Here is a 25,978-nt window from a genome sequence, read left to right as displayed (position 1 = left end):
TGTGTCTAGAAAGGTATTTCATTCTCTTTATATTTATCTTTAAAATTTAAAAATGTTTATACAGTTTTAATACTGATTTTTTTTGTTTTGTTTTTAGCCATAATGCATGGCATGTGGGATCTTAGTTCCCCAACCAGGGATTGAACCCATGCTGCCTGCATTTGAAACATGGCCTGTTAACCACTAGACCGCCAGGGAAGCTCTTATACAATTTTTAAAGGTTACGTTCCATGTATAGTTATTACGAAATATTGGCTATATTCCCTGTGTTGTTCAATACATCTCTGAGCCTGTCTTACACCCAATTGTTTTTACGTCCCACTCCTGCACCCCTATATTGTCGCTCCCCGCCTCTCCTCACTGCTAACCCCCACTAGTTGGTTCTCTGTATCTGTGCATCTGCTCCTTTTTTGTTGTTATATTCACTAGTTTGCTGTATTTTTAGATTCTGCACATAACTGATATTATACAGTATTTGTCTTTATCTGTCTGACCTTTTTATTTTTTTTGGCTGCACTATGCCGCTTGCGGGAATCTTAGTCCCCACACCCGTGATTGAACCCGGGCCCTGACCGTTAAAGTGACAGGTCATAACGACTGGACCTCCAGGGAATTCCCTGTCTGACTTATTTCACTTAGCATAATGTCCCTGGTCAGGGAATTAAATCCCACATGCTATATGGCGTGGCAAAGCAAAAGCAAAAAATGTTTAAGTCCCATGGGATGATGACATTCAGAGAGTTAATGAGGAAGAAGAATAGTTATAATTTTTAATTATTTAAAAACAAGATGCAATTTTACATTTTAATATACAGAGAGAGTACATATGTTTTAAATGCCAGGACAAAAGACTCTCTAACAGGCTATTCACCATGAAGTGAATGAAGCTTAAGCTCCAGAGCCTGCCACTTGCACAGGTTACTTGGAAGGCCCTGGGAGGGGCTCTGACTAGGCATTTCCAGAATCCTGTGTTTTCACAAATTTTGCAGAAGTGAGATATTTGAACCACAATCAGTTAAGATGCCTGACTCCACTCCACGTCCTGCTCCCTCACAGTCTACCTGTTCAGGGAGAGGTCCCCGAGCATTTCCGCACCCCGGCAAAGGGGAAGCTGAATGGAGGACACTTGCCACTTAGGTTTAGCCAGACACATTAGAGGACCCACAGTCCTGTCCACGTCCAGCCCCGTAATTGCTAGCTATCTCGGTGTCCGAAGGGTTCCCAGGCATGCCCGTACCATCTCACCTGGGGCAGGTGTGGGGTCAGAGATCAGATCAGATAAAGACCTGTCCCACAGCACCCCGCCCTGGAGGTGTCCCAGCTTGGGCCCCTTGGAGGCAGAGCCTGGGGTGCGAGAAGTTGACTAGGGATCGAGGCCTGGGAGAGGACGGAGAGAATACGTGAACGCTGACACAGGCCTGACACAGCCTCAGCCCAGCAGGTGGGACCTTCCGGAGGGGGAAATGTCCACTGGAGCGTCCTCTGTGAGCTGAGGGGCAGCCTCTTTACGCTCAGTGGCTGAGGATGGCTGCCCTGGGATGGGCAGGACCTCCGATGAAGCAGCTCCCAGTGGCTGAGTCAGACTGAAGTTACAGATGCCCCAGCCTGACCTCGCTCTACGTGGCTGACCATGCGCCCCATGGCGGAACGGGCGGCTCCTCCTCCAAGGGGATCCTGGCGTTTCACGGCCTGTGGTGATTAAACATGCATCTTTCTCCCCCTCCCCCCCACACCCACCCATATATTAGGGAGTTGTGGTCCTCCGGGATTCTGGTGGGCTTTGCTTCTCACTTTCATTAGAAGAAATTACAGTATTCCCTGGGGGCACAGGTTCCATCCGTGGTTGGGGAACTAAGCAAGCCACGCATTGTGGCCAAAAATAATTTTTTTTTAATCAAATAAATAAATGAAAACGGAAGTTAGCAGGATGAACTGTTGCCATGGCTGCAGGCAGCCTCCCATCTTGCCTCTCTTCCATTCTGGATTCCCCTTGCCTTTGGTTACTACCTCTGCTGGCTTTGGTGGCTGAGCTGGGGATAAGATCCAGACCGTCATCCCCCAGGCACATGCCCTTGTCAGGCTGGGGTTACCGTACCCATTAGTTTGTGGTCATAACTGTGCAAAGGACTCTCAGGAAGCTCTGCGTATTACTAGATCACCTGAATTTTATGGAGCAGCAGCTGACCTGCCTCCTCTTGGCATCGGGGTCAATTTCCCCATCAAAGTGGGACTCTTCTCCTTGCCAGGTGGTCCCTGCACACAAGAAGCCCAAAGTGCCCGCGCAGCAGCTGTGGCTCACCATCCCATTGGACTCTTTCGTGCCCCTTAGTAGACGTGTCCCCACTTTGGGGATCAGGACTGTAGCCCCGCAGAGCCCAGAGTTCCAGCAGCAGAAGTGATGGGTTGTCCCTTTCCAAGACCAGGTGATGGAAAGACCGTGGCTTCCGCCTTGAGCATCTCCTCTTACTTTCTCGCCTGTGTGCTCAAAGAGAACCCGGCTGCCGTGGTCTAGCTGCTGGAGGGTGAGGCCCATGTGGCAGAGGACAGATGTTTCCTGCCAACAGCCAGCGAGGGCCCAAGGCCTGCCAATGACCACATCATTGAGCTTGAAAGTTGATCGTCCCCAGTCATCCTCCACTCGGGCCTCAAGACCATCAAAGCCCTGGTCAATGCCTTGATAGCTGAGTCCCTGACCCAGAGACCCCCAGCTGAGCTGCAACCAGACTCCTGACCCACTGAGACTGAGAGAGAATGAATGCTCATTGTTTTCAGCTGCTAGGTTTGGAGATAATGTGTTACCCAGCAACAGACATAACACACGGGACCATTCCAGCTTCCACACCTTGGTGCCCAAGTCCACACACTCTTCCTCGTGAGGAACAGTGCCAGGCAGAGGGCTCTGGGCTTGCACTGTCCTGGCGGGTGGCGCCCCGGCTTGCCGAGCGCGAGCTGGCATGTCAGCTGTGCCTTCCACAGGCTGTGCCATCATGTCACCCCTAGCTGGCAGCTTCTGGGTGGTGTGGCGTGTAGTATTGCCAGCGGGTCATGGGCCCACTCCCCATCACCTCCTCTGCCGAGGAGTAGACCCTTCATCAGGCTATAGTATGACGTGGGATCCCATGCTGGTAGATCAAGCACTCAGTCAGCTCTCAGCACGTGGTGTCAACAAAGCTCTGTGGGCAGGAAACGTGGGTGTAAGCTGCCTTGCTGCCGAGCGCGGGCTCTAGGTACACGGGCTCAGGAGTTGCAGCTTGTGGGCTTAGCTGCTCTTTCACCTGTGGGATCTTCCTAGACCAGGGATCAAACCCATATTCTCTGCATTGGCAGGCAGATTATTATTATTTTTTAAAATTGTTTTTGGCTGCACTGAGTGTGTGTTGCTGCTCGAGGGCTTTCTCTAGTTGCAGTGAGCAGGGCCTGCTCTTCACTGCGGTGCACGGGCTTCTCGTGCCATTCTGGTGGCTTCCACGGTCGTGCAGCACAGGCTCTAGGCAGGCAGGCTTCAGTAATTGCAGCACCTGGGCTCAGAAGTTGTGGTGCATCGACTAAGTTGCTCCACAGCACGTGGAATCTTCTGGGACCCGGGATCAAACCTGCGTCCCCTGGATTGGCAGGCAGATTCTTATCCATTGGACCACCAGGGACGTCTGGGAGCACCACGTTCTTGAATCTTCTCCATAACTGCCTGTGGATCAGGCCTCTTGGCCACCACACTAGCCTTGATGATTTGATCAGTCACGATGCTCATGGTGACCCCCTGACTTTTGGCCTCTCTTGCCGGACCCTACCATCCCTGTTGGTCTCTAACGACAGCTCCTCCTATCGTTAGCCTGGCCAGTGGAGGGGAGTCATCACTATGAGGGGCACTGGTGTCCCTCTGGCCGGGTTCTCAAAGCGCCATCCCTGGCCCAGCAGGATACTGACAGGCTCCACCGCAGACCCACTGAGTCAGGCGCTGGGGATGGGCCGGCCATCTGGGTCTCAGCAAGCCCTCTGCAGGCTTCAAACGCACGTCCAGGTTTGAGGACAACTGAATTCGGGACTCGATGAAGGGTGCGTCCTCTGGGCTCTCCTGCAGGACAAAATCCCATCCCACCGTGTGCCCTGATATTGCCCTAATGGTCCAGGAGCGAGCGACGAGAATGAAGACAGAACATGAAATCTGGTGCTGTGGGTCAGGGGACCTGCAGCCTCTACTGGGCTGCGGTGCAGAGTCCACTCTGAGTCCGGCTTTTATTCCTGATTGTAGCTACAAGAATTTCTTTAATCTTATCTTTTTCAAGACACTACACTGACATAGTCCAGATCTCCTTGTTTTCACCCCAGGCCGTCCCCTTCTGGGCTAGTCTCAGGAACAATCATCAAGTACACGGGTGGCCTTCATGCCTGACCCCCGACCCAGTATTTCAAGGTCCATGCTTTCATGACCCCAGTCATACTCCCTTCTGGGTCTGGTCTCGGGGTTTGTAACAAGGCTATTATTCTAAGAAAAACATAAAAGATAATAATTAACACAGTTCTTAACATATGCCGTTTTTCCAGGTGCTATTTCTGTGGAATTTCTCAAGGCTGTGAAAGTACATTATTAGGAATTCCCACTACACCCTGACACCCTAGCATTTTGACCTCATTCACCGAGAGCCATCATTTTCTCCAGGCTTCTGGAAGCCATCTTAATAGTTCACACCAACTGGGTGCATCGAAATTTTCCTTCAAGTTCAGCCCTGGGGCTGGAACTAGGAAGGTTCAGGCTTGAGTCCTGACTCCCTCTCCTTCTGCAGGGCGGGAGGACTTCCCTGTGGACAGTGAGGGAGGCCTATTGGCTTCCTAGCCTGCCTTTCGGAGAAGGCAGTGGCATCCTACTCCAGTACTGTTGCCTGGAAAATCCCATGGATGGAGGAGCCTGGTGGGCTGCAGTCCATGGGGTCGCTAGGAATCAGACACGACTGAGCGACTTCACTTTCACTTTTCACTTGCATGCATTGGAGAAGGAAATGGCAACCCACTCCAGTGTTCTTGCCTGGAGAATCCCAGGGACCGGGGAGCCTGGTGGGCTGCTGTTTATGGGGTCGCACAAAGTCCGACACGACTGAAGCAACTTAGCAACAGCAGCAGCCTGCCTTTAAGGGACTGTTGCTTGTCCTGAGTGTTTCATGAATGACACTTATGTTGAGCGTCAGTGCCACCTGGTAGCAGCCAGACCATTCTGTGGTCCTCGGGTCTACTATTTCCTGTATACGGTTCACTGACTGATACGTCCCGCACTCACTCTCATGTTCTCTCCCACGTTACCCCCTCCCAGTCCACCACCAGTGAGAGTTTTCATAATTTGATCACTACTTTCTGCCAAGGGGTGTCTGTGCTCCCCCAAATAATGGGGCCTCCAATGCCAGGTCTGCTGCGTGGGATCCAGGTCCAAAACCAAAACCAATCACCGGCTTTCTTGGACCCGCACTCCACTCTGCATCTGTGTTACATGCTCTGATATTTGCTGTCAAAAATGATACAGTACGATATAAAGACAAACAGTAAAATTCATGACCATAATTTAAAAATTTCTTTTTTTCTTTACTTAGAATGGCATTAAAAAGCAAACAGGAAACAAGCCGAGAGAGAATGCAGAATAAAGGGGAAAGCTTTACATTTTAGTACCTCTAATAGCACTTTTTTCCTGCTTTTGAACAATCGAGGAACCCATATTTTCATTTTGCGCTGGGCTCTGTAAATTACGCAGCCGTATTCTGTTTATCAGCTTCATCCCATTAGAAATTTCTTGTGATTTTCACATCCTACAGAAATGTTCATTTTCTAACCTAATTTTGCACACTTTCTCAGAGTCCTCAGAATGATAAAATCTTTAGACCCCTGCATAAACCGCACTCTTCCTAATATCCCCAATATCCACCTTATCTTGAGTGATGCAATCACATCAATTTCCCTCCTCATACATTTTTATACAGTAAACCTATAGAGCATATGAAAAAGAAGAGACATCGCTTTGTCAACAAAGGTCCATCTAGTCAAGGCTATGGTTTTTCCAGTGGTCATGTATAGAGATGAGAGTTGGACCATAAAGAAAGCTGAGCACCGAAGAATTGATGCTTTTGAACTGTGGTGTTGGAGAAGACTCTTGAGAGCCCCTTGGACTGCAAGGGGATCCAACCAGTCACTCCTAAAGGACATCAGTCCTGAATATTCATTGGAAGGACTGATGCTGAGGCTGAAACTCCAACTCTTTGACCACCTGATGCGAAGAACTGACTCATTGGAAAAGACCCTGATGCTGGGAAAGATTGAAGGCAGGAGAAGGGGACGACAGAGGATGAGATGGTTGGATGGCATCACCGACTCAATGGACGTGAGTTTGAGTAAACTCCGGGAGTTGGTGATGGACAGGGAGGCCTGCTGCAGTCCATGGGGTCGCAAAGAGTCGGACACGACTGAGCGACCGAACTGAACAGAACTGATAGAGCTCTTAAGATCAGTGGGAGGGGGAAAAAAATATCCCTCACAAGGGAGTATCATTTCAAAAGTTAAAGGAAATCGCTGGCTCCCCTGGGGAAGCCGGAAACCTGGCAGGGGGAAGTTGGCAAGGAGTCAGGGTCCCACGGAGCGAGCCCTGCAGCTGCGCTCTCGCCCGGCCTGCGCTCTGCGCGTGCCCTTTAAGGGGCGGGGCCGGGGCGGGGCCTGGCGGTCGCCCGCTCTCCCAAGCTGCCCTGCGCGCGCGCCGGCAGTTCGGCCACGTCCCTGGCCACGTCGCGCCCGCTCTCGCCATCTTCGCCGCTTCCTCTCAGGGGCCGCCGCCGCCGCCGCTGCCTGATCTGCCGAGCCTGGGGCCGCCGCGCAGATCGCCGCCGCCGCCATGAACATCTTCCGGCTGACCGGGGACCTGTCCCACCTGGCAGCCATCGTCATCCTGCTGCTGAAAATCTGGAAGACGCGCTCCTGCGCCGGTGAGCGGCGGGCGAGGCCCGGGAGAAGCTCGGGCGCGGGGCCGGGTCCCTGGGAGGACCGGGCGACCTGGGCCGCCCCAGGGCCCGCAGGCCTGCGCCGGCCCGACACACCCCCCTCGGCCGGGCTGGCGGGCGGCCGGGCCCCGAGGGGAGCCTGCGGCCCTTGGGGGTAGGAGCTCGGGCCGGGGTGCGGTGTCGGGGCGCTGGGCCCGGCTCTGCACTTGGTCGGCTGCGAACTTGAGCCGTCGGGGGCCGGAGAGGCGCCAAGTGGACCGCGCGGGCCCTTGTTGGATCTGAAAAGTTTGGCTGCGGGGCGGCGGGTCCAGCACGCCGGTCCCCCGCGCCCCCGGCTTCAGTGGGCGCTTCTCCGCGCGCCTGGGTAGGAAGGGGGGGTGTCCCGAAGTGCGGGGAGCCTGCGAATCAATGGGACGCGCAGGAGGAGGATGGGCAGGATCGCCGCGCTGGGCCTGACGTGGCAGCCGACCCAGCCCGGGAGGTGGGGCGGACGTGGGGAGAGGTCACCCCGCTCCCCACCCTGCCCCTCGGAGGACCGGCCTTTCGGTGAAGGTGCCCGGGCAGGCCTGTCCTTTAGAGTCCCGTGGGCTTCAACCCAGCCCTCGGGTCCCGGATCGCGCCTGCCGCGGGAGGGGCCTGTGGGGAGATCTCTAAGCGAATTTCTTGGGGCAGTTAATGCTGCTTTGAGGGACGATCTAGTTTGTCAAAACTCCTCTGAGCGCCTCCATCTAATAACGGGTTTTCTTAGACCTGCGGCGCGTCGCCGGGTACCGCCGAGGTCTCCTGTGGTCTCCTGTAATTCCTCACTCCACGTCACCAGTGAGTTGGCGGCTCCTCCTCGCGAGTACACGTTTCGTGCACACGCTGCTGGGAGGCAGTGAGACCCATCTTTCTCAGCTAGTCCTTGCACGGTTTTGCGTTTCGTTAGCTCTAAGAGCTTAAGAACGGCGAATTTTTAAATGATTTCTTAAAAGTACAGTCTTCCTTACACATATTTTTGATGCCATGTCCTCAGTGTAATAAACGTTTGGAAAATTAAAGAACTTAATTTTTGCAGAGACAGTAAAAGATGGAGTCCTAAATGACTCGGGTGGCAGAGAATTCCATGTACCTGATTGATTTCTACCTATTTTCGCCTCTAGAATAATAACACCACCTCTTTGGCTGTAGTCTTCAGGCCTCACCTGTCTCCCTGGAACACAGCTGAGATCCAGGAAGTAAGAAGAACCAAAAAAGACCTTTGAGCAGTCAAAATGGATGTTACAAAGTCCACGTACTGAAACCAGTGTGTTTGGCTTGGAGATGATCTCTCAATTCATGCATAGTTCCGAGGGGTTCAGTTGTACCATTTCCAATGACAGCAAAGTAATTTCAGCGATTGTGAGAGCTGATATTTAAGTGCTGGCTGTGTGTTAGGTAGTGAGGTAAATGCCTTATATGGCTTATCCCACATACTCCTTGGTGCTCAGACAGTAAAGAATTTGCCTGCAATGCGGGAGACCTGGGTTTGATCCCTGGGTTGGGAATATCCCCTGAAGAAGGGAGTGGCAACCTACTCCGGTATTCTTGCCTGGAGAGTTCCATGGATAGAGGAGCCTGGTGGGCTACAGTGCAAGGAGTCGCAAAGAGTCAGACATGACGAACACTTTCACGTAGTCCTTGAAATAACCTTATGAAGGGAGTGCCCTTGCCCCCGTTCCCTGGAGGAGGTAACTGAGGCACAGGGAGGTGAGATGACTGGTAGAGCCAGGATTGGTGTACAGGCAAGGAGTGACTCCCAGTGAAAGACCTGCACGAACGTCTGTTTGGTCTGTGGAGTTTGTGTTTAGGCGAACATGTGTTTGGTCTATGGAGTTTTGGTTTAGGCATTTGATGCCAGGTCAGTAGTTTAGGTCATTTCTTTCTGTACTCAGAAAATGTTATTTTATTTTTAAGATTTTATTTTTTGATATGGACCATTTTTAAAGTCTTTATTGAATTTGTTACAATATTGTTTCTGTTTTATGTCTTGGTTTTTTGGCCCTGAGGCATGAGAGATCCTAGCTCCCCGACCAGGGTTCAGACCTGCACCCCTTGCATTGTTAGGTGAAGTCCTGACCACTGGACCACCAGGGAATTCCCTAGGAAATGTTATTTTTAATCCCTGCTTAATCAAGATATAATCTACATATAACATTGTATTCATTTTAGGTGTACAACATACAGATTTGATATATATATTGGGAGATGATTACCACAGTAATCATGTTAACACCCATCACCACACATAGCGACTTTTGTTTTCTCTTGTGATGAAAGCTTTTAAGATCTACTCTCCTAGCAGCTTTCAAATATGCAATACAGTCTTGTTAACTATAGTCCCCATTGTATGTTACATCCCCAAAGTTTTATTTATCTTCTAACTGGAAGTTTGTGCCTTTTGACTGCTGCTGCTGCTGCTGCTAAGTCACTTCAGTCGTGTCCGACTCTGTGCGACCCCATAGACGGCAGCCCACCAGGCTCCCCCGTCCCTGGGATTCTCCAGGCAAGAATACTGGAGTGGGTTGCCATTTCCTTCTCCAGTGCATGAAAGTGAAAAATGAAAGTGAAGTCGCTCAGTTGTATCCAACTCCTAGTGACCCCACGGACTGCAGCCTGCCAGGCTCCTCCGTCCATGGGATTTTCCAGGCGACAGGACTGGAGTGGGGAGTCATTGCCTTTTGACTGCCTTCACTCATTTTGCCCACCCCATCACCAGAAATGTTACTTTTAATCTTTATTTTTGCTCCAAAGTCTTTGTATGAGTCTCTTAGTCTTTTATATGTTCCTCAGAATCCCCTTCTCTGTCAAGACATTTAATATTGAAGCACACTATCTCCTAAACATGGATCTAAACTAAGATATTGGGGGGAAGTTAGTACAGTGCTGAATATGGAGTTCTCAGGGAAGCACTGAGTAATGAGACAAAGTTGAAAGGGTTTGCTATTTTGTTGTTTTTTGACATTCACTGTTTTCATTTGGGAGATTTAGGAGTATTTAGGAAATATAAAATACTTAAGCCGAAATAACAAGGAAGATAAATAGGTGAGTTAAATTTGTGTCTGTTTGCTTGGTATTCCAATAGTTACTAAACTATCCTCATTGTCAGACTTAGGATCATTTTTGTTCTTACATGTGAGATTTTCTAGCCTTATAAAAATCAAAATCACCAAGATCATTTATTCAGAATTAAAATCTGGATTTGACTGGTTGCCTTGTTTTTCCATCCTAATTTAAAGTTGTTTAGGGACTTTTGAAAGGGTAAGAATTTGATGAGTTTCTCAAATAACTGGAATAGGAGACATGTACATTCAGGTTGTGTTTCTCACTTTGAAAATACTGGTGTTGGGATTCATTTTAGGATTTTGGCCCTTATTTGGAACATAGCTGCAACTATAGAACCACGAGGCTTTTTCCCCTTAGGGTTAGGGATGAGATAGTTTAGTGAGGAAGATTCTGTTTTTCTGACCGTCTAATTCCAGAACAGCAGCCACAAAGGACCTTTTAAAGTGGAGGCTGGGGAGTTGATCTTGGTTTTGTTAGGATTGACATTCTCCGCTGTGTGCATTGTCATGATGGAGGGATGAATGAAATGTGAGTTCCTCGTCTTCCTGAGCTCTGATGCAGCTGAATCCACAGTGTCCCAAACATGGACCTGGGGAGTGTTGGGGGAACACCCCTTGGTTTGTAGGTGACGAACTTCCTGTCTGCATTTTCCTGTAGGCTGATAGTTGTTAGTGTTCTGTCTAGTGGGCTTAAGCTGCTGGTGGATCCTTCTGAGCTCAGGGCTCCCAGCCTTCCTCCTGGGCCTTCCCCGCTCTCCTCCGCCTGTTACTCAGGTTGTTGTTAGCTGTTGTCGTGTGAGTCACAGGTTTTCCGTCCTCCTAAACTTGACAGCAGTGTGCAGTGTCCCTGTGTTTCTTGTAATTGTATAGTGTATATATGTGTATGTGTGGTCTTTATTGGAGAAGGCAGTGGCACCCCACTCCAGCACTCTTGCCTGGAAAATCCCATGGACGGAGGAGCCTGGTGGACTGCAGTCCATGGGGTCGCAAAGAGTCAGACACGACTGAGCGACTTCCCTTTCACTTTTCAGTTTCCTGCATTGGAGAAGGAAATGGCAACCCACTCTAGTGTTCTTGCCTGGAGAATCCCAGGGACGGGGGAGCCTGGTGGGCTGCCATCTATGGGGTCACACCGAGTCGGACACGACTGAAGCGACTTAGCAGTAGCAGTGGTCTTTATAGTTTGAATTTTATGAGGAGATAGTTTATTTACAGTGAATGTATCTGATTTACAAAAAGCAGCCATTTTCTTGGCTCTTAAATGTGCTTAAGTTTTAGGTTTTAATATAGTTCCTCTTAAATTGTCTTAAGTGGTATACAGTGAACTGGCATTTTGTTTGATTTATTTGTGTATTTTGTGGTGGCTTCTCCAGATTGGGGGAGGGTCCTCTCTTTGTTGTTGTTTATTGACGTGTGGTTGATTTAAGTGTTGTGTTCGTTTCAAGTGTATAGCAAAGTGGTTCAGATGTGTGTGTGTGTGTTCTTTTCAGAATCTTTCCCTTATAGTTTGCTACAGACTGCTGAGTATAGTTTCCTGTGCTGCACAGTACATCCTCGTTGTGACAGTTTATATTTTTGAAGCACAAGGAAAACACCTCTTCTTTTATCATCTTTGAATACTCCAGGAAGCTTTTGCCTCCCATTCCCAGCTCCCTCTTTGTAGCAGCTATCACCTCTGCTCTTTGGAGTGTCAAGCTCCTGAGTAATCATGGCTCTTACTTACTGACCACCCACTCTGTGGCCACAAGGCACTGGGGACACAGTTCTGAGCAGCAGCTTGCCACTGTCAAAGTTTCTCTTCTCAAGAAAGCGGCAATTTAGCTGAAATAAGATATATATAAAAAGATAAAAATCCAGGATATCAAACCACATAGGCAGTAAACACTGTGGATGCGAAGTGACGAGAAAGACCCTGGGGAGGGCTCCTCTGATTTCACAGCAAGGAGGGTATGAGACCTCCATGAGGAACGTATGCAACTTCGCTGATGGACATAGAAGTGGCCCGAATGCGTGTTCATACCGTACCTGGTCCTGGACAGGACCGGGGCAGAGGAGAGCAGACAGGGCAATTCGCCTCCCCAGAGTACCTTCCTAATTCAGAATATCATCACAGTCAAAGGACAATAAATTGAGAGAAATAACCTGCAATATAACCTGCCACCTAAGTGGCAAAAGGTTAATATCCACCTTAAAATTAATGTTTAATTTTAAATTAATTAAATTAATTAATCCTCCAAATTAAAAAAACCAACAACCTGATAGGTAAATGAGCGAAGCTGGCAGTTTATAGAAGAATAACAGAAGGCCAGTTCAGAGTGAAAGAACACCCTGCCTCATTAGTAGTTAGAAGTTTGGGTGTTAAAAGAGCAGTGGATGCCATCTTTTGCCACTGGGTGGGAAAAAGTCAGAGGTTTACGACATCTTGATGTAAGCAGAGATGTAAAGAATATTCTCATCTGGTGTTGTGAATATGTAAATTGGCACAGCCTATGTAGGAGAAATTTGACATTATTTCAAAAGTTAAAGTGCTAATTATTTTGTCAGCGTTTCTAGGGAATTTGAACTACAGAAATTGCCATGTATGTGAACAAGCTAACCACAGGTATAAAGGTGTTTGTTGTGCCTAAATAAACACAGAACACTATTTATAGATACAAAGATATTCATGGAGCGTTTACAAGAACAAAAATTGTACACAACCCAAATGTCCACTTGTGTGGAGGGGTCACACAAATGTTGGTACATTCACACTGCAGAACACTATGCAGCCATTCAAAAGAATAAGGCAGAAGTATTAACAGGAGAAGATATGTCTGAAATACTAAGTTGAGAAAGCAAGTTGTAAACAAAGAGATAGTATGGCCCATTTTAAGGGGCAAACGTGTGAGTACATACAAATACACATACAGAGAAAGGGGCTTTAAAAAAGCCTGGAGCGTCGTATTTAAAGTGGAGGTGGAAGGGGTGTTTACTAGGTCCAGTTGGTATTTTTAATAAAATAGCATGGATTTTGCTGAAAACAGGAAAAGGTGGCAAAGCAGCACATAGTAACAAGAGCTGTCACTAAGCACCCACAAGCATGGCAGGTATCGAAAAAACACTTTTTGCAACAGGCCCATACTTTGTCCCTGTTTGGCAGGGGCAGAAAGTGAGGTTTAGCGGGGCCGAGTATGTAACGGCCCTGTGTGACCTGGTGCACTCAGAGATGAGCTTGAACCCAACCAAACCTTCTGGCTCCACAGCCCCTTCCCCTGCTCACAGGAGCTGTGCTGTGAGCCAGCTGCTGACCCCTGTGCTAGGGTGTTAGTGGCCGTTAGGAGAGCAGCTGGCACCTTGGAGACAGTGGGCCGGTGCGTGGTGCCCGGGGCGCCGGGTGAGCACTGCCCTGCAGGTTTTCCTGCTGCTCTGACCTGTGGCGCTTGGGTGCATCCAGTGTTGGCAGGAAGAAACAGTTCACAGAAGGCTTGTCCGTCTGGTTGAGGGTTTTGTTCCGTAAACCAATGGAAATATGAGAAATGCAGCTTTTAACCTGCAGCAGAATTTAAGGTCATGTACACTGGAATGCTTAGTTGGAGGCGTTCATTAACCTTCACTTGGCCCAGTGGGAGAAGATGGGAATGGTGGTGTGTGTGATGATTGGTTTCCATTTTACAAGTTGTGCTCCCTAGTGTGGAGGTGCTCCCTGGTGTGGAGGTGCTCCCTGGTGTGGAGGTGTCCCTGGTGTGGAGGTGCTGGTGTGGAGCTGGTGTGGAGGTGCTCGCTGGTGTGGAGGTGCTGCTCCCTGGTGTGGAGGTGCTGCTCGCTGGTGTGGAGGTGTCCCTGGTGTAGAGGTGTCCCTAGTGTGGAGGTGCTCGCTGGTGTGGAGGTGTCCCTGGTGTGAAGGTGCTGCTCCCTGGTGTGGAGGTGCAGTACATTTGTTACAGAACCACTGAGAGTGAGTGGTCTTCAGAGCTTGTTTCCCTGGCCTTCATGTCCTTCGGTCTCAACCTGGGAACTGACTGTGGGAGCGCCTCCCGCTTCAGAGCTAGTGTCCCCGGAAGGAGATTCCTGCCCCGCCCGCTCTGTCTTCAGCTGGGATCCCCGCCTTCTTGAGAAGACAGACAGGTTTTCTGTGTTAAAGGGGAAAGCCTGCTCTTCGGGATCCGGGCCGGGAAGAATCGGGCAGAACTGTGTGGGCACACAGCGCTCAGGTCTCCAGCATGGTGGCTCCTGCCCGGGTTTTACACCACAGGACAAGCTGCAGCCACATGCTGCCTGTGCCCTTCTCCTCTGCCCCACCCCCTGGCGGGCAGTAAATTAGGGCAGAACCCGGAGCATGCACCTGTTCACAGTCAGAGACACAGTATGTCTTCAAAACTCTTTGGAAGTCTTATCTCAAAATACCACAAAATGAGTTTACCCCCAAGACATGAAAATAAATTGAATTACTGTTTTTTTTTTCCATTTGTTCATTCATTCAGCAGGTATTTTCTGGGCCCTGCTGTGTGTCAGACCGTGTGTGTGGTCGGGCGGGGGGTTGGGGGGTGGGGTGGGGGGCTCGAGGGGAGGGAGACGGGTGACCAAATGACCACAGGGCGCTTTGTAAGCGCTGTCACAGGAGCTGGGCAGCAGCCTGGTGAAGTGGGTCTTCTGTACTTGCTGGATGAATAAGCAGCGCTGAGGGAGGTTGTCTTCAAGGATGACTTTGATGGGAATTGGGTTGCAAAGGGGGGTGGTAAAAACGATATGTCCGTCCCTGATTTTTAGTATAGGAATTCTGAAAACAAGGGCAAATTTCAGTTTACCTGGCTTCCAAATTTTCAGGAGAATAAACCCTTTACAACAAAACTTGCTTTTATGTATTCTGTCATTTTTTAATTTAAAATATGGGAAAGAACCACATAGAAAATAAGCTGGGAGTTTCTCTCGCAAGGCTTCCACAGTCGCCAGACGCAAACTGCATGCTCCCAGTCCTCTTCCCCATTTTGTCTTCTCTCGCACGTTTTCTGTGTCAACAGCAGCCTCATTGATTCTCCTTTGGAACATTGATCTGTGATAAGAAAAACAGAAACTCCCTACCGCTGGGGAAGAGACTAAAAGGGGCATGCTTGCTCTCTGTGTCTGTGTCTCCACCTTTGGCCCTTGAGATTGGCCGCGACTGATGGATCCAGAGGGACAGAGGCAGCTGTTTCTTCAGTTTCTCTTAGTTTATTTTTGTGAATAGGGTGGAACTGCAATTATTCCTCCACAAAAATGACGTTCTCAGAGCTAGGCTTTTTGCTTCAACAAGCTGTAAAATAGTTTTGGACAGTAGTGTTGTTTGTAAAATATCATTTAATAAAACAATGTGATTTTCACCTTTGGAAGAATATCACTAATGATTTGGGTTCAGTGACGTTTCCACTAAATACAAACTTGCTTAGCTGTCTAATGATGTGAAGTTTACGACGTAGATGAGGGTGGGTGGGTCCTGACACCTAGTGAGATTCACTTTGCTCAAAAAGTCGCTCTTCAACATCTGAAACCCACGGCACACGGCTGTTGTCACAGAACTATTTGGCCAAATCCAGATGGCAGGTGACCTTCTCATCGTCTGGACTGAGCGTCCCTGTGCTCCACACAGGCTCTGGGGGGAGTGGGGAGTGGTGACTGGAGGGAGAAAGAGTTTCAAGATGTTCCAACAATAAAAGGTGCTGCTTTGGAAGGCTAGTAGGTTCCTACCCTCTTGTTGCCATAGCATCCAGGAGCCTGTTTGTGGGAGTCTGAGTTTGGTTGTGTGGTTCATCTAAGATAATTTAAGTTTTTATCTCCTCCAAGTAATGCTGCCTCCCAAAAGCAGTCACTGTAGGAGGCCGAGCCAGGGGGATTACAGCTCAGACTTTTCCTTGAAGCACGGCCCCCACTTGGTTCCTCGTCGCCTTGTCTGTTCAAGGATGTTGAGGGAATGGAAGACTGAAACTGTTCTCCTGCGTTTGGAGTCATCCCAGCCCCTGGCTTTGGCGCCTGGTGCCCCGCGTTCCTGCAGTCCCTTCATGGTATCGACTTCAAGAATCACAGAGCTGTTGGTGTATTTCTAACACTTTGCTTTTGTTTCTTCAGGTATTTCTGGGAAAAGCCAGCTTCTGTTTGCACTGGTCTTCACAACTCGTTACCTGGATCTTTTTACTTCATTTATTTCATTGTATAATACGTCTATGAAGGTATGGTGTGGCACCCAGAGGAGTGTGTTTTGTCCATAACTCACAGACCTGTGGAGACTGTTAAACTTATGTCACCTGTGCACTTAATTAGGCATCTGCAAGAATAATGTCTAGATGTGCTGCTGTTGGTGTAAGCCTTCTGAGACCACCTAGTACGTACAGCTTGGATTAGTTACCATTAAGCATATTGTCTCCTGTATCAAAGCAGTATCTATTTAATTAAAGCACTTTGCACTTAGAGATTTCTTGATCTTAAGTTCCTCAACTGTGATAAACTTCTGAAGCTCTGGAAAACCCTCAAAGACAGAGGAGTGACTGTTATGTTTTCAAGCAGTGGGAAATTACAGGGTCCCTGGGAAAGGCCAGCAGGTTGGTTCAGGACGAGGAGGGGCAGGCGGGCTCCGGCTGCCCCTTCTCCCGCCTCTCTGGGGCCTAGGCGTGCGTCGCGTGTCGCCTTTGCCGTGCTTAAGCGACATCTACACCGGAGTTTACTTAATATGGTTCTAAAGCTTCTAACTCGTCCTAAGTGCTGGTATCCATGCCACCTTCGGTGTCACAGTTTTCCTAACCACAGGAAGACGAATGTATGACTCTCAAAGCGCAGCGTAATTGCATACACCAGCCTCTTGTGCGCTGCGGGCGGTACACATGCCGCGCTTCGGGCAGTCTGGGTCCGCTCTGCAGGCGTTGAACTTGCACGTGGTGAGCACCCCCGGGGCGCACTGAGGGCTGCAGACGGCAGGCAGCAGCCTTGGCTCTGGCAGGGGAGCAGACGGCAGGCAGCCCTGGGCAGATGGCTCGCTTGCGATTGCTGCTGTGACCGCACATTCGAGTCACCTAGAGGCGTTCCATTCTTCGTTACTGAGTGAAGGGAATTCATCAGGAATTTGCCTCCTTAGAAATGGCCATGTCCTTGCTTATTGTCCAGGCAGGTTAAAACTGTAGCTGTCAGAGGTGTGCGAGCAGGAATCCCCTCCCCTTCCCTCCCTCTCAGTATGCCCAGCTTTCAGGAATCTTTACTTGCTTAATTGTTGCTTCCAAACATACTCCTAAAAATCAGGGGCATGAGAGGCGGGTTTTATGTGCTCATGGCTTCTTACTTTAAATGGCAAGCATGGGTGAGAGAAGAAAAAGAACTGCTTTGTTCAGTGGCCGCTGAGCCCTCGTGGATGCGTCGGGGCTGCTTGTGGGTGGGGGGGCTGGGCGGGGGAGACTGTACGTAGATGTGTGTGTGTTGTGTATACATATCGGAGAAGGCAATGGCACCCCACTCCAGTACTCTTGCCTGGAAAATCCCATGGACGGAGGAGCCTGGTGAGCTACAGTCCATGGGGTCGCTAGGAATCGGACAGACTGAGCGACTTCACTTTCACTTTTCACTTTCACGCATCGGAGAAGGCAATGGCAACCCACTCCAGTGTTCTTGCCTGGAGAATCCCAGGGACGGGGGAGCTTGGTGGGCTGCCGTCTCTGGGGTCGCACAGAGTCGGACACGACTGAAGCGACTTAGCGGCAGCAGCAGTGTATATGGTTAGATTATGTGTTTATTCACAGGCATATGTACAAGTATTTTTGTGTGGGGAGAGCACCTCTAGCAGTATAGGGTGTGAATCTTCCTTGATTTTGCATTGAGAAGGGCTGTGTATGTGTTGCTGCGTCAGTATTATGGGTATAGGCGACAGTTTTGGTATTTTGTTGACTATTTGCAAATATGACTTCAAGATGCCTGGGACAGCTCAGGTCTTTGTTCTGAAGTGTGTGAGGACTTACGACTGCTCTCATTTTCCTCTCATGTCGATTGACCCCAGTGCTTTCCGAATCCAATTTTGCAAGTCGACTTGGCTGGGACCAGGTCATGTGGCTGATACTCCAGCTGCCTGTGTTCATAGGTTCTTGAGCCTAAAATTCTGCAGTCTGAAAATTGGTATAATCTCAGAATGTCAGACTTTTTCTTGGGTTCAGATGAGTATATAGTGTTTTTCCTTTTGAATGTGAAACACCGTATAACTTAATTGTAAGCCCTTGAATAGCTATGCATTGTACAGTTATCACTTACTTTTGGTTTTGCTTTTGTTGTTAACCAGACGAAATTTCATAGCAACAATCTCAATGTTCCGTGTTAAAGTAACATGAGTTAAAACTGTCATTGCAAAGTGTAACATGAGTTACATTGTCTATATTATCTTTTGAAAAGTGCTAGCTCAGAAATGTCTTCATGCTGTAAGGAAGTGCCTTGGTTTTGAACTGTATTGAACTTGCCATTCACTTTCTTTTCTGAGGCAACTATCTAATAATTTACAAAGAGATTAAAAATACATTTCTTGGCAGTCTCTTATAAAGTTAAACTTACACTTAACATATGATCCAGCAGTCCCCCTCCTAGGTCTTTACCCAGGAGAAATGAAGGCTTATGTTCACACAAAAGCCTGTGCACAGATGTTCACAGCGGCTCCATCCCCCACCCCACAAGCTGTAAACAACCTACCTGTCCTCTAACTGGTAGGTGGATGAACCTCTGTGGCTGCCTCTTCCTAAAGACACAAGAGGACCAGTTCTTAATACACACGACAGCACAGCTGGATCTCAGGTTGTTATGTTGACTGAAAAAAACTGGTCTGAAAGGTGACATACTGTTAAGTTCCATTTATGGAATGGAATTCTAGAAAAGGCCAAAGTGCAGGGACTGAGAACACATTGGCACTTGCCAGAGGTTAGGCCTGGGGGAAAGGCATGACTCTGTGGGGCAGCAGGAGGGAATTGGGGTGGGGGGAGTCAGGACTGGTCTGTGTCTTGATTATGGTGGTGGTTTTATGACGTATGGAACTGTATACCCCCAAAAAGTGGATTTTACTGTATTTAAATTTTATATATATATATATGGCTGATGCAGAAAACCAAGGGAATTGGAGCAATTGTAATATTTTGATGACACAGCATCTTTTTCTTTTTTTATCCTTTTAGCTCATCTACATTGCCTGCTCCTATGCCACAGTGTACCTGATCTACATGAAATTTAAGGCAACCTACGATGGAAATCATGATACTTTCCGAGTGGAGTTTCTGGTGGTCCCTGTGGGCGGCCTCTCATTTCTAGTCAATCATGATTTCTCTCCTCTTGAGGTTAGTTTTACTTAGGTAGTCATGTGTGGTTCCCTAAGGAAATAGACCTGTTTGCAGTTAATGGGGTTCTATTTTGTGTCTCGGGGGCGTGGGTAGGGAGTGGCTTAGCAAATAAATGTAGTTTGATGTAAATAAATCCTGGGCAAGAATTAAGCACCCAGGTCAGACACCCACTTGAATGTCTTCTGACTCTCCTTTAGGATATAAGCTTGGCTTCTGTGACACCAAGCTGCTGCACTCCTTGTCTTGAGGAAGTGCAGCCTGCCTGGTGCCCAGCGCCATGCCACGTGGTGGGGTGGCCTGCTCGCCAGTGCTCCCTCCAGCCCCAAGTGTCCAGAGTGAGGCTCTGGTCGTCCCCTGGTGGCAGCGGCACCTGGGTGTAAACCCTCAAGGGACTCCTGCCAGACCCCTCCTCCGTAGGCATGAATGAAGAGCTGGGTTGGGAAGAGAGCTTGCGTGATTACGACTCTGACTTCTTAGCCCTTTGATTTAACCATGCCACAAAAAGCCTGAAGAGTAAGGAAAGAGGGAAATGATGTATGTCATCTGGGAAGGAGGAACGGCAGTGAGGGGGTGGGGACCCAGCCCCTAGTCCTGCAGCGCTGGAGGAGGCGGGGTTGGCTCAGGGCCCCAGGGCCAGAGCGGGAGAGGTTGCCGGCAGGGAAGCATCGCGTTTGAAGAGCCAGGCAGTTGCCCAGGGAAGAGTGCAGCACTGGCGAGGCCGGAGAGGGAGATCCAAGGAGGTGCAGGTGGCCGGGAACCTCGCTTGTCCCGGGGGGTCTGCGCCTTTATATGTGGCTTAAGTTTCTGTGGTTTATTAAAGTGCACAGCTGCTCTGTCCTGGGCGCTGATGCCCAGCCCCCGCTCCCTTTACACTGCTTCACGGTGAAGCAGGAGTGTTCTGTGAGTTGGCGGCAGGCGCCGGGCGCTGACGGGGCTGCGGCTTCTCCCTCAGATCTTGTGGACCTTCTCCATCTACCTGGAGTCGGTGGCCATCCTGCCACAGCTCTTCATGATCAGCAAGACCGGGGAGGCGGAGACCATCACCACCCACTACCTGTTCTTCCTGGGCCTCTACCGCGCCTTGTACCTCGTCAACTGGATCTGGCGCTTCTACTTCGAGGGCTTCTTTGACCTCATTGCCGTGGTGGCCGGCGTTGTCCAGACCATCCTGTACTGCGACTTCTTCTACTTGTACATCACGAAAGGTGCGTCAGGCTGTGTGCGGCCCGCTTCCCTCTTCCAGGGCTCCCTTGGCCGTCGTGCTTCTGATCTGACACTTACTCAGAAGGCGAACTGGCTTCAGAGCACATTTTAATGACTGTCAGGTAGAATTCTTGGTCAGGATTTTCAGTCTTTTTTTTTCTTTATTTGTTATAATTTTATTGTTTTTCTACAATGACACATTTTCATTGTAAAACCAATCAGAATTAATAATTCTTAAAACAATCACCCAGAATCCTACCACTCCAAAATAATCATTGATAATGTGTAAGTAAACATAATGGTTTAATGATATAGGATTTAAACTCAACGTGCTGGTCTATAATTTGTTCTTCTTCCTGGACATCTGCATGACTTTTAATAGCAGTGGAGTCTTACGTTTATTATCGTAGTTTATTTATTCAGCCCCCTGTTCATGGGTGTTTGGGCTTAAAAATGCAGTGTTTAACTCAGTGTCCTTATATATATATATATATATATATATTTGCCTTTGTATGAATAGAGTACATGTGAACTTGACAAAAATCTGATGAAAGCCATGGTCCTTGCTCAGAGAAAAATGCACAGTTACGTGTATTCACACAAACATGTGCTTATAGTTTTAGGGAGTTCAGGGGCCCTGAAACCCACCCACAGATCCCAGGCTAAGAATCCTCAGCTCGCTTCAGTCGCTCAGTCGTGTCTGACTCTTTGCGACCCCATGGACTGCAGCACGCCAGGCTTCCCTGTCCATCACCAACTCTGGAGTTTACTCAAACTCATGTGCATCGAGTTGGTGATGCCATCCAAGCATCTCATCCTCTGTCATCCCCTTATCCTTACGCCTCCCAGCTAAGGAATCCTGGCTATACAGTAAAGAATAGCTTACTGTATAGCCAGTAAGAATCCTGGCTATCCAGTAAAATTTCTAATGGTGGAATTGCTAGATACAAGGGCATATGTATCTTAACTCTTTTTTTTAACATCCAAAATTTTCATAACTGTTATGTGTCAATATATGCAATTAGGGGATTAAGTCACGATGACAAAAAGCTGCCATGAATTAAAAGACAATTTCAATTGAACTAGTATTTTTAAATTCAGTTGCTAGGGCATCCGGATACATTAAGAAGATTCCAATTTGTGTATATGACATTCTCTTACTTCAGAGGACTGTGTTTATTGACACCCAAGTCAGATGCCTGGTGCTTGTCAGAAGCTCATCTCCCTGGACCTTGCTCTGTGGTGTCTTGTATGATAAACTTCTAGGAGTGGGTAGGAAGAAGCTGAAGCATGTCAGGATGAGTAACCTTTTGTTTTCATCCTTGTCTTTAAACTTGTAGTTCTCAAGGGAAAGAAGCTCAGTCTGCCTGCGTAAGTGCCAAAGACCACCACCAGCATCTGTCCTCAGGGTGCTCGGACAGAATTCTTAGCGCAGCAAAGGCTCAAGATGCTTGATACGGAAAATTGGAAACTCAGCTCTTCTGTTGCAGATAGTCATCAGTGGCTCTGTAAGAACCCAGAGGGAAAGAACCAGAAGGTTTCTGTTTAATGCATCTTGCCTTATCTTTTTTTAATACTATGTACAAAGATTTTTTACACAAAGAAACTTAATGCTGTATTAATAAAGTCAGTGTGTAGCTTCAATTGGGGGTGGTCCAAAAGTGAAGATTTTGTGAGGAATAAGTGCAAACTGTTTTGGGTTTTTTTAATTCTTTGAAATTGTTGATTCTTTGTGTCTGCAATGAAATCGTACTCCTTGACAGTCAGTAGATAATATATTCCTCCATCTATCAAACTTGCATTCCACTATATTTATTTGTGTTTTTTTTGCCAAAAGATGAGTTATCTTTGTTTGAAATCTGAGACACTATGTCCAGTTTGGTACATCCATTCAAATTGCTTCCCACTGACGTGGAACTCCTTCCCTGGACGTCAAACACTACACGAAGCTGGTAAGGATAGCTTCCAAGTCTAAGGTTTTCATTACCAAAATCTGAAGATTCTGAATGTAGATGGAGTTTCGTTTAAGAGTCACCAAAGGTGCCTGCCCTCCTCCCTACTAAGTGTCAGTTGAAACTCTTCCAAGGGTGTCAAAAAGCTCGCTGCGGGGGCGGGGTGGGGCCCTGGGCTGCTTGCCGCCTGAGCGTGACGTGCGAGAAACATTCGTGATTAGTTTGGACTTAGGACTCCTCTGAGGAATGGAACACAAGTGGTTACCTATCACTTTAATTTACGGTTCCAGAAGATTGCTACAACCATGTCCGTTCTCAGATTCAAGTGGTTTTTCATATCCTTTTGGATAGCAGAATGATTGACTCTTTTTTTTAATTGGCAGCACCAGGTGCCGTTCCTCTTACTTTTTGTTTTGTTTTTACTGAGCTCTTGCATGATTTATCTTCTGTTACCATCCTAAATAAACATTTTACTAAACCTAGAATAAATTGTCTTTTTTTCCTGAATAAGGGTTTTGGAACACGCTGTGTCAGGATGGTTCGCCTTTGTTTTTCGATTGGCAACAGCTCTATGTAGGGTGTGTAGGGCCGCAAGCGTTTGTTCTTCCCTCACTCTAAACCTCTTTGTTTTTATTGCAGTTTTCCTCCTGATTTTGCCATTGTATTGATTTGCTGCTTTTTTTTTGACTTATGCAAAAACATACGATTTTGGTTTTTTTGTGATGCACCATAAACGTTAAAGTATTGAATACTAACAGTGCTTACAACAAAAAGTAGTAGTCTTGTTTACTGCATTAAAGTATCTTGTGAAGGAAGGGAACTGGATGGATTTGACTTTTATCTAGTGTGTCTCCAAACATCTTTCTAAACAGGTAGTATAACTGCATAGTTTAACCTCCTGTCCTTATCGCTCTCACCCCGCCTCCCCGCCCATGTCTTTGCTTTTGTGTATCAGAGTATCTTTCTTTCAGGCATTCTAGTTTAGTTTCTGTTTTCATCCTTTTTGGAAGATTCCAATGGCAAGGAGGAAGGGTGGGAAATCCTGGCCTATGTGGAGCAGACCCCAGCGTTCCCAAACTGGGGGCCGGGGGAGTCTTGTTTTTGTGCATGTAAATCACACACGAGCTGGGCTCGTTCTTTGGCGAGCACAGAGCAAGGATCTGGGACTTGCGGAAGCATGGAGTGTCGACACCTCCGCCAGCCATCCGCCCAAGGAAAAGTAAAGCTGGCTGAGATGCCGCCACCATCCTGTGGTCGACCAGGGTGACGTCTCCACAGGCACCTTGCGGGGGCGCGGGACCGGGGCAGCGGCCTCACGCACGCGGGAACAAAGGCATTGTCTGACGCACCTCACTAAGCACTGTTTCTGAATTACTCTCACTTCCTGAATAAAGGTTATCAGGTAATTCATACTTTTTATCAAGCTGTTTTATTTGTGTGAATTTGTGTCTTTTCTTTAAAGATAAAAATAAAGCAGAATTAACAGATTTGCTCACTAAATAATTCTGAAAAGATGCTGGGTGTTGGCTGCTTACAGACACCAATCCAACAGTGTCTAGTCCAATCACGGGGTTTGAAGGTTTCCCAGGGAATTCTCTGGCGGGCCAGTGCTTAGGCTTCAGTGCTTTCATTGCAGTAGCCCAGGTTCAGTGCCTGGTCGGGGAACCAGGATCCTGCAAGCTGTTCATTGTAGCCAAAAAAACAAGGTTTCCTGCTTCCTTACAGTCTGTCAAAGAGAGAAACGGGTAGAGAAAAAGTTGCAGGTAGAAAGCCTTGCTAGGGAAGATCCAGCCCAGAGATACCAGAAAGTCAGACAGTTTGCTGGAATGCAAAGATTCGGTTTCAGCAGAAATCATTAGTGATCTGTGGGAATGCTAGGAAAAGCACAGGCTTTGGGGTCAGACGTGTGGAGTTTTGGCCCCTCACAGTCTAGCCCTGACCTTGGAATTAACGTGAGCCGTGTTGCCTCTCTGTTACCAGCAGAGACTCCACCATAGGATTTCCGTGAGGTGTTAAGGAGCCCTGTCCTGAAGCTCACAGCCCTGAGACCGGTGCACATTAAGTGCTAGGGACCTCAGGGACCCTCTTTCCCCTCCCTTTGTGCTCAGCTTGGGACAGCTTCCTTGAAGGCTGGCTGGAACCAGTTCAGTAGGAGTTCCTCTGATGCATTTGACCACATTGGTAGTTTTGCCCTTGTTCGCCTGCGTTATCTTCAGACCCTGACTCCCAAGTACCTTGCAAAACCACCCATTTGAGTGAAGGCTGATTGAATTGGGGCTGTGTGTGTGCCTTTTTTTTTTTTTTTTTGGAGAAGGAAATGGCAATCCACTCCAGTGTTCTTGCCTGGAGAATCCCATGGACAGAGAAACCTGGTAGGCTGCAGTCCGTGGGGTCGCACAGAGTCAGACACGACTGAAGCGACTTGGCGGAGGCAGCGGTGTGTCTTTTTTCTATGTGCTTCGCCCTCTAGTGGCGGAAGATAGATTCCAAGGACCGTGCACTTTGCTCAGTAATCACTGTGCCGTCCCCCCAGGCCCCCCAAACCTGATCTGGGTTAGCTTTTGAAGTGTGCGGTCTTATGAGCCTTGTGCAGGTGCTGAGGTGGGGGTAGGGTCTCCTCCAGTTCTGAAACAGTTTCCTCTTTTATCCTTTCTACCTAAAAGTAACTTGCACCGTAATATATAGCACTTTTACTGCAAGACTTACCAAGTGCGTGCTCAGTCACGTCGGACTCAGTGACTTCATGAACTGTAGCGTGCCAGGGTGCTCTGTCCGTGGGATTTCCCAGGCAAGAATACTGGACTGGATAGCTATTCCCTTCTCCAAGGGATCATCCCGATTCAGGGATCGAACCCACCTCTCCAGCATTGGCAGGCAGGTTCTTTACAACACCCATCTGGGAAGCCCGTAATATAGCACTAATCCTTTCAAACAATGACAAGGATTGTCATTTTTTTATACTATTAGAACATAACAGATTTCTGACCTAGTTTGGCACTGGGCACTTAAAAAGTGAGTCTTCAGGCATACACTATCTGCTGCTGCTGCTGCTGCTGCTAAGTCGCTTCAGTCATGTCCGACTCTGTGCGACCCCATAGACGGCAGCCCACCAGACTTCCCCACCCCTGGGATTCTCCAGGCAAGAACATTGGAGTGGGTTGCCATTTCCTTCTTCAATGCGTGAAAGTGAAAGTGAAGTCGCTCAGTCGTGCCTGTTTCTTAGCAACCCCATGAACTGCAGCCTATCAGGCTCCTCTGTCCATGGATTTTCCAGGCAAGAGTAACTGGAGTGGGGTGCCATTGCCTTCTCCGATACACTATCTACTTGACTTCATATTCAGGAAAAGCTCTAGAGGCCATGTTAGAGCTGAGGCTCGAATGGAGTGAGACAGTGACAGGGAAATACCTGCAGTAGGAGCAGAATGAGCTTGGTATATTTCAGGGGGAAAAAACGCAGCAGGCAAGGTGAG

At 48.3% G+C, this 25,978-nt stretch overlaps 1 protein-coding gene across 1 annotated transcript; it reads left to right on the top strand.

Moving 5' to 3' along the window:
• The first annotated feature begins 6,727 nt into the window (after window positions 1-6,727).
• Window positions 6,728-22,200, top strand: KDELR2 (KDEL endoplasmic reticulum protein retention receptor 2). The gene is made up of 5 exons (XM_070363085.1): window positions 6,728-6,953; window positions 16,130-16,230; window positions 19,192-19,350; window positions 20,306-20,558; window positions 21,897-22,200. Exons 1-5 carry the CDS (start codon window positions 6,863-6,865, stop codon window positions 21,929-21,931), a joined length of 639 nt encoding a protein of 212 aa, XP_070219186.1. The 5' UTR covers window positions 6,728-6,862; the 3' UTR covers window positions 21,932-22,200.
• Window positions 22,201-25,978: the final 3,778 nt, after the last annotated feature.

The sequence above is a fragment of the Bos mutus genome, chromosome 25, assembly GCF_027580195.1.
Source record: "Bos mutus isolate GX-2022 chromosome 25, NWIPB_WYAK_1.1, whole genome shotgun sequence".
Lineage (NCBI taxonomy): Eukaryota > Metazoa > Chordata > Mammalia > Artiodactyla > Bovidae > Bos > Bos mutus.
Note: the sequence above shows the minus strand (reverse complement) of the source record. Positions and strands in the feature narration are given on the sequence as shown.

Bases quoted from the DNA above. Each gene is read 5' to 3' on its own strand.
- KDELR2 (XM_070363085.1), top strand. From the start codon at position 6,863: ATGAACATCTTCCGGCTGACCGGGGACCTGTCCCACCTGGCAGCCATC. The intron at 16,231-19,191 runs GTATGGTGTGGC...TTATCCTTTTAG, and splicing joins TGTATAATACGTCTATGAAG to CTCATCTACATTGCCTGCTC. The intron at 20,559-21,896 runs GTGCGTCAGGCT...TTAAACTTGTAG, and splicing joins CTACTTGTACATCACGAAAG to TTCTCAAGGGAAAGAAGCTC.